Here is a 15,654-nt window from a genome sequence, read left to right as displayed (position 1 = left end):
TTTCCTCAACAGGAAAGTCCTACAGAAACAAAATTACCCCATTCTTAACACCTGACTAGCAACAAAGTAAAAGGCACTAACTCAAATCTCAAGAGTGTTAGCATTTTCAAATGGAGGTCACAACCAATGGCAGCCAATTTCTCTCTTTACAACGTTATAAGTGAACAAATATATGTGCTGACTACCTGAGGAGAGTCGGAGTCTGTGTACAATCCATTCACAGAAACTTGTTCCGTTTGCAAGCTTTGCAATCTTAAAAGAAAATAAATGTTTATCATTACTTAAAGAGCAGCAGTGTGAGTGATACATAAATACAAAAAAAAAAAAATGCATTTCCAAAGGGATTATATTATGTCATTGAAAACATTTAGTTACATCTATTCAATATAAGCAAAAGAAGGTAACATCAATACCCATGGTTTGTGCCAGAATGAACTAAGCTGTGCCATAAAAACATGCATTTCAGACTAAATATTTTTACTTCCCCCAGCTGGTCCCAAGCTGCAAATGGGGGTGTACACATGCCCGGTGTAGTAAAATTAAAAATTGCAGTGCAGGCACAGCCCCACTACAAGGTGAGGAGGTCTATTTAATTTTCTAGTGTTGCGCTTTAAGACTTGGTAAACATAGAAGTAATCTGAATGAAGTCAAACAGCAAGTCCAAGTTTGCCTTATTACAAAAATGAGCCCATGAATACAAGGGCCCAGATGGTTTAATGCAAATACCATACCTGTAGGCTTTTTCTGTCACACATGATGCCTGGATGAATTACCCCCAATGTTTACATTTCATAAGCGCCGACTTATTTTTAGGACATACCAAACACTGGCTGCTCATTCCCAAGATCGCAAGAGTCCTTCTCTGGACTCTTTCTAGTATATCCTTCCTGAGGCCTAGTGCCAAGAAAACTGGACGGAAGACTCAAGATGCGGCCAGACCAGAGTCTTGCAAAGTGGCAGGATTATAGTTTTATTTTGAGTAAATCCCTTTTTTTATGCATGCTAATATTGGGCTTGCTTTGCTTGCATTACAGCAGCTTGGCATTGCATGTAGTTGCTGAGACTCAGCTGCTAGGACCCCCAGATCTTTTTTCATCCTGGATTCCACTAGTGGGCCTTCCCCAGGGAGAAACTAGCAACTCAATGCATTACTTTACATTTTTCAACATAAACTACTTGACTGCCGGGTTAATTTACCCCCCTCCTCGACCAGGCCACTTTTTGCAATATGCCCGACGATGGCATGACTGAGAATTGCACGGTCATGCAACGCTGTACCCACAAATAGAGCTTTCTTTTTGTGTGGCATTTGATCACCGCTGCGTTTATTTTTTGCAATATAATTTTGTGCGACAAATTAAAAAAAAATAAAGTTTTTTTTTATATTGTGCTATATATAAACTCATAAATTTAGGCCAATATGTATTCTGCTGCATGTTTTTGGAAAACAAAATCCCAATAAGCTAGAGCTGTACGATTAATCATTAAAAAAAAAATTGTGATCACGATTCAACCCTCCTCCTCGTGATCTTAATACAGGATTTCTCCAAGTCATGTTAAACAAGTGCAAAGCCAAGCAAAGCTGTCAAAAAAAGAAAAAAAAATCACATAGCCGGCAGTTATAAAGAGAAACAATGCATCTCTCGGTTCTTTTAGATCGAAGGAATAGACTTCCATCTGTAAATTAGGTCAGTTTAACCACAAAGACAACCTTTTCTGACACTTGCTATTTACAAGTTAGAATCTGTATTTTTTACCCCCAAACATTCAATTTTTTTTTTTTAAGCAGAGACCCTAGAGAATAAAATGGAGATCGTCGCAATATTTTATGTCACACTGTCTTTCAAAAGCAAGTTTATAGTAGGGTTGCACCATAGTATGTAGTTGTAGTATCGGTGCCGATACCGATACCATTTGCAGGAGAACTTGAAATGCAATGCTCCCGCTGCCTAATCCGATACCTGGACACTCAGGGATGATTGGCGGGGGAAGTTATAATCACTGATCTCCGTGTGGCTTTAAATAAAGCAGCCAACAGTCGCTTCTCCTGCTCTCCCATCCATGGTTTCAGCTGCTTTATTAAAAGCCACAGAGGGAGATCAGTGATAACTTCCCCCGCCACCGCACCGATCATTCCCGAGTGTCCTCTGTATCCTCCTCCGGTCCTCCCACTGTTCCAGATCTTTCAGGATGGAGAACGGAGGAAGAAGCCGGTAAATATGTAATTTACCGGCTCCTTCCTATTCCCGAATGAACAGAGTCGATGATCACTTTGTTTACGATGCTTCAGTTTATGAATGGAGAGGAGCCTTTGTCCCCTGTCCAAGCATCTTCAGTGCAGCTGAGGCTGCTGAGAAAGGGACTGGGGAATCTCTATCCTCAGTCCCTTTCCATGATTTAAAGGGGGAAAAATATATACATCACACACACACACACACACACTTTAACACTATATATATATATATATATATATATATATATATATATATATATATATATATATACCGTATTTATCGCGGTATAACGCGCTCCCGCGTATACCGCGCACCCCTAAAGTTGCCCTGAATCCTATGGGAAAAATAGTTTTTTTTTGTACTTAGTTTTGGTGTCTTGCACGCCCGTCCATCGGCGGCTTCGGGTGTCCTCTTCGTCAGGTCCGGCGTCCTTCTGCGGCTTCGGGTGTTCTCTTCGTCAGGTCCGGAATCCTTCAGTGGCTTCGGGTGTTCTCTTCGTCGGGTCCGGCGTCCTTCTGCGGCTTCGGGTGTTCTCTTCGTCGGGTCCGGCGTCCTTCTGCGGCTTCGGGCGTTCTCTTCGTCGGGTCCGGCGTCCTTCTGCGGCTTCGGGTGTTCTCTTCGTCGGGTCCGGCGTCCTTCTGCGGCTTCGGGTGTCCTCTTCGTCGGGTCCGGCGTCCTTCCCGCTCGTTTCCCGCGCCGAGTTTGAATACTGCGCCGACATATACAGAGCGCAGTACACTCGTGTATTGTCGGCAATGCTCGGCTGCTGTGTACTGCGCTCGGTATATGTCGGCGCAGTATTCAAAACTCGGCGCGGGAAAGCGGGTATCGGCGTATACCGCGCACCCACGATTTTGCCCTGATTTTCAGGGAAAAAAAGTGCGCGGTATAGGCCGATAAATACGGTCTATCTATCTATCTATCTATCTATCTATCTATCTATCTATCTATCTATCTATTTATTACACACACACACACACACACAGATGTGCTCAAAAGTTTGCATACCCGGGCAAAAATTTCAAAATTTTGTCATTTACCGTATAAACTCGAGTATAAGCCGAGGCACCTCATTTTACCACAAAAAAATGGGAAAACGTATTGACTCGAGTATAAGCCTAGGGTGTCCATGTGCATGCCTCACTGTGCCCATGCCTAAACTGACGTTTAACATGGGAGTCTATGGAAGGGGTGTCCGGCTTTGAAAAATCGGTGCTCCCCAGACGTAGGTCCCCCAGACAACAAACTTTGCACACTTATAGAGGAGAAATGGGGCTACATGTGTGGCAAGTTCCGGGTCCAGGAGACCTATAACCGGCCAATACCAGGTACCTCCAAAATCACTGGAAAAATTACAATTTAACATGGGAGTCAATGGCAGGGGTGTCAGGCTTTGAAAAATCGGTTCTCCCCAGCCGTAGGTTCCCCAGACAACAAACTTTGCACACTTGTAGATGAAGAGTGGGGCTACATGTGTGCCAAGTTTGGGGGCCGGTACCGGGTCCCCAAAGTCCGGGAGATCAGATGCAAAAAGGTGACTCGAGTATAAGCCGAGGGGGGCATTTTCAGCACAAAAAAATGTGCTGAAAAACTCGGCTTATACTCGAGTATATACAGTATATTGAAAATAAGATTAATCATGCCATAAAACTCTTATTCAAGGATAGTGATCACACAAAGCCATTTAATATTGCATAATTTTTTGGCACCTTTTAAAATCATAACAGAAATCGCACAAATGGCCCTGATCAAGAGTTTACATACCCTGGAATGTTTGGCCTTGGTACAGACACAGAACGTGGCACATACGGGTTAAAATGTAAAAAAAATAACCATTTAATTGCCATTTGTGGCTGTGTATATAGTCAATGAGTGTTTTAGCTCTCACATGGCTACACTAAGCAGGCTAGATACTAAGCCATGGAGAGCAGAAAAGAACAGTCAAAAGACCTGCATAACAAGGTAATGAAACTTTAAAAAGATGGAAAGGATATAAAAAGATATCCAAACACTTGAATATGCCAGTCAGTATTGTTCAATCATTTAAGTAGAACATTTGGGGATCTCTTCATACCAAGCCAAGGTCAGGTATATCCAGAAATATTTCAGCCACAACTACCACAGAAATTCTTTGGGATACAAAAAAAACCCCACAGGTAATCTCATGAGAAATACAGGCTGTTCTGGAAATAGTTGGTGTGGTTGTTTTTAAGGAGCACAATACGATGATATACTTGAACAAAAAAGAGCTGCATGGTCAAGTTGCGAGAAAGAAGCAAGGCCAAACATTCCAGGGTATGTAAACTTTTGATCAGGGCCATTTGGGCGATTCCCGTTATGATTTTAAAAGGAGCCAAAAAACAGTGTGATATTAAATGGCTTCATTCATGTCAAAAAAATATTTTATTCAAGTATAGTGATCACCACTATACTTGAATAAAATATTTTTTTGACATGATTAGTCATAATTTCAAAATAAATGCCAAACAGTAATGCCAAAATACACATAAATAGTCAATGAGTTTGTTAGCTCTCACATGGATGCCCTAAGCAGGCTAGACACCGAGTCATGAGGAGGTAGAAAAGAACAGTCAAAAGACCTGCGTAACAAAGTAATGGAGCTTGATAAAGATGGAAAAGTATATAAAAAGATGCCCACTGCCTTGAATATGCCAGTCGGTACTGTTTAATTAAGTGGAAAATTTGGGGCTCTTGATACCAAGCCAAGGTCAGGTAGACCAAGAAAGAGCCACAACTGGCAGAAGAACTGCCCAGGATACAACAAAAAAAAACACAGGTAACCTCAGGAGAAATACAGGCTGCTCTCCAAAAAGACGGTGTGGTTGTTTTTAACCACTTAAGGACCGCCTCCTGCACATATATACGTCTGGAGAATGGCACGGCTAGGCACATCAATGTATATTACGTTGATTTTTAAGCCCAGCCGTGGGTCGCGGGCGTACTCCTGCGACCCGGTCCGAAGCTCCGGGACCGCGGCACCCAAAAATGTGTCAAAATTGTCTGAAGTGTCCGTCATAATGTCGCAGTCACGAAAAAAAAACGCTGATCGCCGCCATTGGTAGTAAAAATTTTTTTTTTTATAAAAATGCAATAAAACTATCCCCTATTTTGTAAATGCTATACATTTTGCGCAAACCAACCGATAAACGCTTATTGCGATTTTTTTTACCAAAAATAGGAAGAATACGTATCGGCCTAAACTGAGGAAGACATTTTTTTTTTTTATATATTTTTGGGGGATATTTATTATAGCAAAAAGTAAAAAATATTGCATTTTTTTCAAAATTGACGGTCTATTTTTGTTTATAGCGCAAAAAATAAAAACCGCAGAGGTGATCAAATACCACCAAAAGAAAGCTCTATTTATGGGAAAAAAAGGACGCCAATTTTGTTTGGGAGCCACGTCGCACGACCGAGCAATTGTCTGTTAAAGCGACGCAGTCCCGAATCGCAAAACCTGGCCTGGTCCTTTAGCTGCATTTCGGTCCGGGTCTTAAGTGGTTAAGGAGCACAATTCAACAATACTTGAACAAAAAAGAGCTGCATGGTTGAGTTCCCAGAAAAAAAGCCTTTACTGCGCCAATGCCACAAAAAAGCCTGATAAGGCATGTCAAGGTGTTGGGCATATTGTAATCAGGCTTTTGTGGAACTTGTGGAACTTTCTGACAACTAGACCATGCAGCTTTTTTTTGTTCAAGTATCATCATGTTGTGCTCCTTAAAAATAACCACACCAACGTTGTCCAGAGCAGCCTGCATTTCTCCTGAGGTTACTTGTGGGGTTTTCTTTGTATCCTGAACAATTCCTGTGGCAGTGAAATCTTTCTGGATCTACCTGACCTTGGCATCAAGAGATTTCCAAATTTTCTACTTCTTATTAAATGATTGAACAATACTGACTTGCATATTCAAGGCCTTGGATATCTTTTTATATCTTTTTCCATCTTTGTAAAGTTTCATTACCTTATTTCGCAGGTCTTTTGACTGTTCTTTTCTGCTCGCCATGGCTTAGTATCTAGCCTGCTTAGTGTATCCATATGAGAGCTAACAAACTCAACTATGTATACAGACACCAATTGTGATTTAAATAGCCACAAATGTGGGAAATTAAACCTTAATAGCTATTTTAACCTGTGTATTCCACCTTCTGTGTCTGCACCAAGGCCAAACATTCCAGGGTATGTAAACTTTTGATCAGGGCCATTTGGGCGATTTCTGTTATGATTTTATAAGAAGCCAAAAAACTATGTGATAAATGACTTTATGTGATCACCATCCTTAAAAGACCGATGTTTGGCATGATTAGTCATATTTTCAATATAAATGCCAAAATTTCTCAATTTCTGCCAGGGTATGCAAACTTTTGAGCACAACTGTATATATTAAAATAAAAAAAATTGTAAAAAAAAAAAGGGAAAAAATAGCTTACCTGTAAAATCCTTTTCTTTGAGTACATCACGGGACACAGAGTCTTAATCATTACTATGTGGGTTATATTCCACCTTCAGGTGCTGGACACTGGTGTAATCAATTAGAACAGGAAGTTCCCTCCCTATATAACCCCTCCCATACTGGGAGCACCTCAGTTTTTGTCGCAAAGCAATAAGTGTCCCAATATCCCCAAACAAGAGGGGTGTACACAAAGAAAAAGTATTTTACAGGTAAGCTGTTATAAAAAATCCTATTTTCTTTATCGTACATCACGGGACACAGTTTTAATCATTACTATGTGGGACGTCCTAAAGCAATGCTTACTGAGGGGAGGGAGACACCAACAAGGCAGACTGCCATCAGACACGAGGACCTCTAATGCTGCCTGCAGCATATTGTGCCAAAAAAGGCTGCATCCTCCTGCCGTCTTTTTTTCACTTGATAGGATTTAGTGAACGTAAGCACAAACGACCAAGTTGCGGCCTGGCAAATCTGAGTCATAAAGGCTTGGTAATGCCCCACGCATGAAGAACTTACTATCCTGGTAGGGTGCACCCCAAAAGAAACAGGGGGAAGCCCTGTCTTTAACCATAAGCCTGAATAATAACCTGATGAATCAACATTTGACAATAGTTGATTTAGACGCTGCCTGCCCTTTGCTGGGGCCTCCTGGTAGCGCAACATCAGTCTTCCGTATCCGAGCAGCCGCTTCAGATAGGTCTTGACCTCTCCTACTATAACGAGAGAGCGTGTAGCCATTTTAATAGCTGATCCGAACACTGCCCGCCCACATCTAGGGTCTTCTGGCAACAAAACGTTAGGTTTCTATATCTGAAGCCTTCAGATAGATCCTTAACTGCTCTCATCTTTATTGAGAGAAAGCAATAACCTCTCCTTCCGCGGACCAAGGTCCTGAAAAAGAGAAAAGGAAGGCAAGAATATCTTGATTCAAATGAACACTAGATCCTTCTAGCCAATAAGGTTGGGTGAGGATTTAACATCAGCCTTCTTGTAAAAATAATTAAGTATGGCTCTATACAAAGAAAGTTGCCAATACTCTCTTGTGGAGGCAGCCGCAACCAAGAACACCAATTTCCTCTTTAGAAAGATGAAGGGAAATTATGGAGCATCAGCCCAAGGTGCTGACTCTGTAAGCCAGCAACACTAGATCCAATCCTCCGAGCACAAGGGCGCCTTAACTGACTGACTTATACCTGTCACCCCTTGTATATCTGGTCCTGGAGGCCAGCTCTCCTGTATGAATCAAGGTAATTGCAGCTGATTCTGAAAGCTCTGATCCTCAAGAATGCGGGCTATAACAGCCAGACCATTAATACCCCTGTATGCAAGACAGGATGTAACCCTGCGAAGCAGGCCAGGACAAGCTGTAAGGGGCCCTGGTTCCTCTACGATCACCTCTGCTGTCCCTGCACAGTCAGGTCGTATGGGCTATGCCGAAGCAATTAGGCCAGCTTCCGTTCTCTTCTGATGTAGCATGGAAGCCAGGAAAGTTGCGGCCCTGGGGGGAGAAAATAGGATTTTTGTACTCACCGTAAAATCCATTTCTCTGAGTTCATAGACGGACACAGCCTTCATTGACATTAGGGTTATGCTTCTTCCTACCAGGAGAGTTTAGGCAGAATTTTACAGCACTTAAAGTGTTAAAACCTTTCCTTCGTGCCGCTCCTCCCAGGGGGCGTGGCTCCCCCAGGCATAACCCACACCCTGCTCTAGGAGCCTCAGTCCGTAACCAGCAGTACAAACCAAAGAGGGGTGGGTGCTGTGTCTGTCTATGAACTCAGAGAAATGGATTTTACGGTGAGTACAAAAATCCTATTTTCTCTTCCGTTCATAGACGGACACAGCCTTCATTGACATTAGGGACGTCCCCAAGCAGTGTCAAAAAATTCGAGGGGTGGGAAAGTAACACAGCAAACCAGGTTACACCCCAAACAAAAACCGGAGTTGCTCAACGGAGAAACTCCAAACATAAACTGCCGCCGTAACACCTGCGGCTGAGGAAGGCATCAAAAGATGCACACACATCCACCTCGTAAAACTTTGAAACCGCGTGGATTGACGACCAGGATGCATCCTAACACAGCTGTAACACAGAGGCATGATGCCGGAAAGCCCAAGAGGCCCCGATCGTCCTGGTCAAATGCGCCATTAACCCGAAAGGGGGGCGCACGCCCCTTCAGGGCATAGGCCTGAAGCACAATCCGTCGGAACCACCTAGGAACGGTGGCCGACGAGACTGCCAGGCCCTCTTGTAGGGCCACATATAAAATATAGATGCGCTAATATTAACTTAAGAGGTGATAAAAAGTACAAAGAAAACTAATCAGGGAGAACACTCCATAAACTGTGAATTACTAATATGTCCTTAATTAGTGCACAGTGATTAGCAGGATTCCATGCAGGGAAAAAATCACTCTCTTCAATCTGAATGCTAATCCAGCCCTCCACCGCTGTGATCAGATGATACAGGCACTCACAGACAGGGATTGCATGAAAGAAAAGAGAAAAACCTCATTGCACAATATTCGATGACAGATCAAAAATGTAATCAGAGCATTGACATATGCACTCACGAATCCCCGCTTTCAGTAAAGCATGAAAACGCCACTCAGTATGCTGTTTCCTCAGCTCGATCCGATGCACTCGGATTCGATCGCAGGCTCCTCCCAAAGCAGTAGGCCTTCCATGTATGAGGAAAAAACCTACGCGAGGTAGACTTCCGTGCAGGCAGCACGGTAGAGACCACCGAGCCCAATAGGCCTCGGTCCTTAAGCCCCTGTCTCTCAACAGCCACGCCGCTAAGGCCGGTGGCTGTGAAACAGGGTGGAAGATCGGACCCTGTAACAGAAAATCAATTCCCAGGGGAAGACACTAGGAGGCGTCCGCCACCAGACGCATTAGGTCCGCGTACCAGAAGCGACGCGGCCAATCTGGGGCAATCAGGACTGATAGAATCCCCACAGCTTCCACTCTGTGCAGCAGGCGAGGAAGAAGCTTCCGAGGAGGGAAGGTGTAAAGTAGGCGACAGTGACCCCAAGGAGCCACCAACGCGCCTGACGTGTCCGCCCACGGGTCCTTAAACCTGGCCACGAATCGTGGCACCTACTGATAGAGATGGGACGCTAGAAGGTCCACGTCCGGAGTGCCCCACTTTCGGCACATACCCCAAAACACCTGCGGGTGGAGAGACCACTCTCCTTGGCCCAGTGCAGTGCGACTTAGGTAGTCGGCTAGCCAATTCCGTATTCCCGGAATGTACCCGGCCGATAGAGCCGGAACGGACCCTTCGGCCCACCGAAAGGATGTGCGCGACCCCCGTCGCTGCAACAGAACTCCGTGTGCCTCCCTGATGATCAACCTACGCCACGGCCGTGGTGTTATCGGACAGGATCCTGACCGGTCGGCCCTGTAGATCCAGGGACCACCTGGCAAGGCAAAGCTTGATTGCTCGGAGCTCCAGAACGTTGATCAGTATGCAGGCCACCTGAGTCCAGTGCCCCTGGGCTGACTGGGTGCCCCAAGCGCCCCTCCCCAACCGGAGAGGCTGGCATCCGTCATGACCACTCTCCAGTGGCCTGCAGAAAAATGACTTTCCGGCCCGAAGCACCGGAGACGTCAGCCACCACACCAGGGGAGACATGATCAGATGACTCAATTGAATCCGGTAATCCAGAGATGACGGAAGCTAGTCCCATCGTGACAGCAGTCCCCTCCATAGTACCCTGGCGTGGAATTGGGCATACGGAACCGCCTCGAAAGAGGCTATCAACTGACCCAGAACCTTCCTGCAGAATCGCAGAGATGACCGCTTCTGGGTCGGCAACTGCTGCACAGCAGATAGCAGAGTCTGAAGTTTTTCCGTTAGGAGAAAAACACTCCCGCCCCGGCGGAATCCAGGACTAGTCCCAGGTATTTCAGTCCCTGAGACGGAATCAACCCTGATTTCAGGACAATCCAGAAACCAGCCGAACACTCGGAGAGCCTGACACGTGATAGACACGGCTCCACCAATGCAGAGCTCGAAGAAGCTCCTAGGAGAATGTCGTCCAGACATCCCATGATAACAAACCCCCGCTGTCACAGCCGGGCCAGTATCGGGACGAGCACCTTGGCGAAAACCCACCGAATGGGAAGGACACCAATTGAAAATGGTCCCCCCCGACTGCAAAGCACAGAATCTCCGGTGGTTTGAGGATATGCAGGTACACGTTCATGACATCCAAGGATGCCAGAAAATCCCTCTGATGGAGTGCCGCTATTACCAAGCGAATCGACACCACCTAAAAGTTTGCACCTTGACAAAACAAACGAGGGACTTGAGGCCCAGGATTGACCGGGCCCCATCCTCCGTGGGGACACAAACAGAATGGAGTAAAAACCCCGAGACCGTTCCAACGAGGGAACTGGCACAATCACTCCCCTGACCAGAAGATCCTGGACAGCCCCTGACAGAGCCAACCGGCGAACCAGAGGAGGCCAGAGGCCGAAGGGAAAAAACCTGTTTGGCAGACAAGAGAGAAACTCAATCTTGTACCCCAAGGAAAACACTTCGCAATGCGAAGCCAGTCTCCAACCCGAGACACGGGCGGGAGCAGACCTTCAGGCGGAAGCAGGTATGTCCGCAGACTTGTTAGGCATGCGGTATCAGGTGCGCTGCTACCCCGCAGCGGGATTCAAGCACCATGTAGACCTACCCCCATCGCACAGGGCGGGCGAAAAAACGCTCGGAGGTAGGCAAGGAGGGTCCTTGCACAGGGCAAGGTCCCTAGCCCTTCCCAGACTGTGGGAACAGCATGCGCTTACCACCCGTGGCATCCTCAATGATGCCATTCAGGGAAGTCCCAAAAGGACCGTTCACCCTTAACAGCCATCACCAAGGCCACCTTAGAGGACTAGTCCGCAGACCAGCTCTTCAGCCACACAAGGCGGCGCAGAACCACTGCATAGACGGAAGCCCCGGATCGTATCCATGGCCGCCTCGCAGAGAAAATTCTGACCCTGAACCAATTGTTCAGCCAGGTCCCTAGAGGATTCAGAAGCCCCTTCTTCCAGCTCCTGCAGCAGGAGCTTCGCCCTTTTAGTCGGGGCCTGACCAGGGCCCCGGCCAGAGCGGGCCTCACCGCCGAACCCACCACCGTGAATAGGGAGCGGGCCACGGCCTCCACTCTCCTATCAGTGGGATCCTGAAATGCAGGAGCCCCTTCCACAGGCAACGTGGTGGCCTTGCGCAGTCTGGACACAGGGGTGTCCACTGGCGGAGGAGAGACCTACTTTTTTTTTAAAGCCCCCCTCAAGGGGGTAACGGGTTGCAACGTTTTTTGACAAACTTTTTGCGGTGCATCCCATTCCTTGTATAACATATTGACCAAATAAGGAACACAAGGAAACACTTCAGCGGTGCGTGGCAGTCTGCTGGTACTGACACGGAGGTGTCTCCGCCACATCCTCACGCACCGCAGAAACAAGAGCTCCAACAAATTCTTGCCAGCAACTGACTGCAGCAGAGTCATCCTCACTATCCATAAGGGTTAAACCCGCAGCCTCTGTCATAACAGAACCAGAAAAAACAGCGATTCTGTGTCAGAGACATCCCCAGAAGCAGGCTCAAGGAGCGGGCGCTTTTTACAGGTGCTGTGTAATGTAAAGGGGTTCAGAGGTGCAGGGTACTGTGTAATGTAAAGGGGTTCAGAGGTGCAGGGTACTGTGTAATGTAAAGGGGTCCAGAGGTGCAGGGTACTGTGTAATGTAAAGGGGTCCAGAGGTGCAGGGTGCTGTGTAATGTACAGGGGTCCAGAGGTGCAGGGTGCTGTGGTAAAGAGGTCCAGAGGTGCAGGGTACTGTGTAATGTAAAGGGGTCCAGAGGTGCAGGGTGCTGTGTAATATACAGGGGTCCAGAGGTGCAGGGTGCTGTGTAATGAAAAGGGGTCCAGAGGTGCAAGGTGCTGTGGTAAAGGGGTCCAGGGTGCTGTGTAATGTACAGGGATCCAGAGGTGCAGGGTGCTGTGTACATTACACAGCACCCTTCACCTCTGGACCCCTTTACATTACACAGCACCTCTGGACCCCTTACATTACACAACCCTTGTACCTCTTGGGACCCCTTTACATTACACACAACCCTTGTACCTTTGGACCCCTTTACATTACACAACCCTTGTACCTCTGGACCCCTTTACATTACACAGCACCCTGCACCTCTGGACCCCAGAGGTGCAGGGTACTGTGTAATGTAAAGGGGTCCAGAGGTGCAGGGTACTGTGTAATGTTAAGGGGTCCAGAGGTGCAGGGTGCTGTGGTAAAGAGGTCCAGGGTGCTGTTAATGGGAAACTGGTTCAGAGGTGCAGGGTACTGTGTAATGTAAAGGGATCCAGACGTGCAGGGTACTGTGTAATGTAAAGGGGTCCAGAGGTGAAGGGTGCTGTGTAATGTACAGGGGTCCAGAGTGCTGTGTAATGTAAAGGGGTCCAGAGGTACAAGGGTTGTGTAATGTAAAGGGGTCCAGAGGTGCAGGGTGCTGTGGTAAAGGGGTCTAGGGGTTCAGAGTGCGGTGTAATGTACAGGGATCCAGAGGTGCAGGGTGCTGTGTAATGTACAGGGATCCAGAGGTGCAGGGTGCTGTGTAATGTACAGGGGTCCAGAGGTGCAGGGTGCTGTGTAATGTACAGGGGTCCAGAGGTGCAGGGTGCTGTGTAATGTACAGGGGTCCAGAGGTGCAGGGTGCTGTGTAATGTACAGGGGTCCAGAGGTGCAGGGTGCTGTGTAATGTACAGGGGTCCAGAGGTGCAGGGTGCTGTGTAATGTACAGGGGTCCAGAGGTGCAGGGTGCTGTGTAATGTACAGGGGTCCAGAGTTGCAGGGTGCTGTGTAATGTAAAAGGGTCCAGAGGTGCAGGGTACTGTGTAATGTAAAGGGGTGGAGGGTACTGTGTAATGTAAAGGGGTCCAGAGGTGCGGGGTACCGTGTAATGTAAAGGGGTCCAGAGGTGCTGTGTAATGTAAAGGGATCCAGAGGTGCAGGGTGCTGTGTAATGTACAGGGGTCCAGAGGTGCAGGGTGCTGTGTAATGTAAAGAGGTCCAGAGGTACAAGGGTTGTGTAATGTAAAGGGGTCCAGAGGTGCAGGGTGCTGTGGTAAAGGGGTCCAGGGGTGCAGGGTGCTGTGTAATGTACAGGGATCCAGAGGTGCAGGGTGCTGTGTAATGTACAGGGATCCAGAGGTGCAGGGTGCTGTGTAATGTACAGGGGTCCAGAGGTGCAGGGTACTGTGTAATGTACAGGGATCCAGAGGTGCAGGGTGCTGTGTAATGTACAGGGGTCCAGAGGTGCAGGGTGCTGTGTAATGTAAAAGGGTCCAGAGGTGCAGGGTACGTGTAATGTAAAGGGGTTCAGAGGTGCAGGGTACTGTGTAATGTAAAGGGGTCCAGAGGTGCAGGGTACTGTGTAATGTTAAGGGGTCCAGAGGTGCAGGGTACTGTGTAATGTTAAGGGGTCCAGAGGTGAAGGGTGCTGTGTAATGTACAAGGGTGCAGGGTGCTGTGTAATGTAAAGGGGTCCAGAGGTGCAGGGTGCTGTGTAATGTGCAAGAATCCAGAGGTGCAGGGTGATGTGTAATGTACAGGGGTCCAGAGGTGCAGGGTGCTGTGGTTAAGAGGTCCAGAGGTGCAGGGTGCTGTGTAATGTACAAGGATCCAGAGGTGCAGGGTGCTGTGTAATATAAAGGGGTCCAGAGGTGTAGGGTGCTGTGTAATATAAAGGGGTCCAGAGGTGTAGGGTGCTGTGTAATGTAAGGTGGTCCAGAAGTGCAGTGCTGTGTAATCTAAAGGGGTCCAGAGGTGCAGTTGTGGAGAGGGGGTACACAGTAATGACAAAAAGATATTGAAAGATGCAGGGGGCACAGTGGGGTGTTTTTACATTTTAAGGGGGGGGGGTGCCAGATATAGGATCTGCCCCGGGTGCCAAATGCTCTAGGTACGCCCCTGGTACCACATTGGATTTTCTCCAATCAGCTGGTACCATTCCGTTCAGTAAACTGTTCATGAAAATTAGGAACGGTCTAGCTATAACCCAACCAGTCGCCACATTTATACTGCGGCAGGGCGGCTCTATTGCGCAAATCGCCTTACCAGTGAGGCGCTTTGTGTAATAGATACAGTGGGTGCCGTCGGCCGTGATGGCCACCTGCAAATTGCTCCACAGATAGGCAGAACAGGGATCTGGCTGTGTAAACAAAGCAGATCCCTGTTCTGTCAGGGAAGTAGTGTGTGATTGTCTGTTCCTAATGATTAGGGGCAGCGATCTCTGTACTCCCAGTGAGTCCACTCGCCCCACAGTTAGAAACCTCCCACACTTAACCCCTTGATCGCCCCCCAGTGTTAACCCCTTCCCTGCCAATGTAATTTATACAGTAATCAGTGCATTTTTATAGCACTGATCGATGTATAAATGTTACTGGTACCAAAAAAAGTGTGTTTAATCAATATATGCCTATTGCGATTTTTTTACCAAAAATATGTAGCAGGATACATATTGGCCTAAACTGAAGAAGAAATTTGTTTTATCTACATTTTTTGGGGGGATATTATAGCAAAAATTGTTGGCCTTTTCTTGTTTAGCACAAAAAATAAAACCTACAGAGGTGATCAAATACCACCAAAAGAAAGCTCTATTTGTAGGAAAAAAGGACATCAATTTCGTTTGGGTATAACGTCGCACGACAATGCAATTGTCAGTTTCATGCAACGCAGTACCTTATCGCAAAAACTGGTCTAGTCATTAAGGGGGTAAATCCTTCCAGGGCTGAAGTGGTTAAGGACTCTTTGGCGTAAGCCATCTGGCCCTAGTGATTTGTGTTACGTTTTTCAAGTCTATTTCTGACACTGGCTTCTGTTAGCCACAAGGGTACATTCTGTGAAGCGTTCTAAAACAATACAGTCTTAGTTACGTTTTTACA

General features: G+C 46.8%; 1 protein-coding gene across 1 annotated transcript in view; it reads right to left on the bottom strand.

The window, feature by feature from the left end:
* The window catches only part of SPTBN2 (spectrin beta, non-erythrocytic 2), a 904,339-nt gene that overhangs the window by 112,549 nt on the left and 776,136 nt on the right, over nt 1-15,654 (bottom strand). The window contains 1 exon segment of the mRNA XM_040328797.1: nt 186-252. Coding sequence (XP_040184731.1) covers nt 186-252 — 67 coding nt within the window.

This window comes from Rana temporaria, chromosome 11 (assembly GCF_905171775.1).
Source record: "Rana temporaria chromosome 11, aRanTem1.1, whole genome shotgun sequence".
In the NCBI taxonomy this organism is placed as follows: Eukaryota; Metazoa; Chordata; class Amphibia; order Anura; family Ranidae; genus Rana; species Rana temporaria.
Note: the sequence above shows the minus strand (reverse complement) of the source record. Positions and strands in the feature narration are given on the sequence as shown.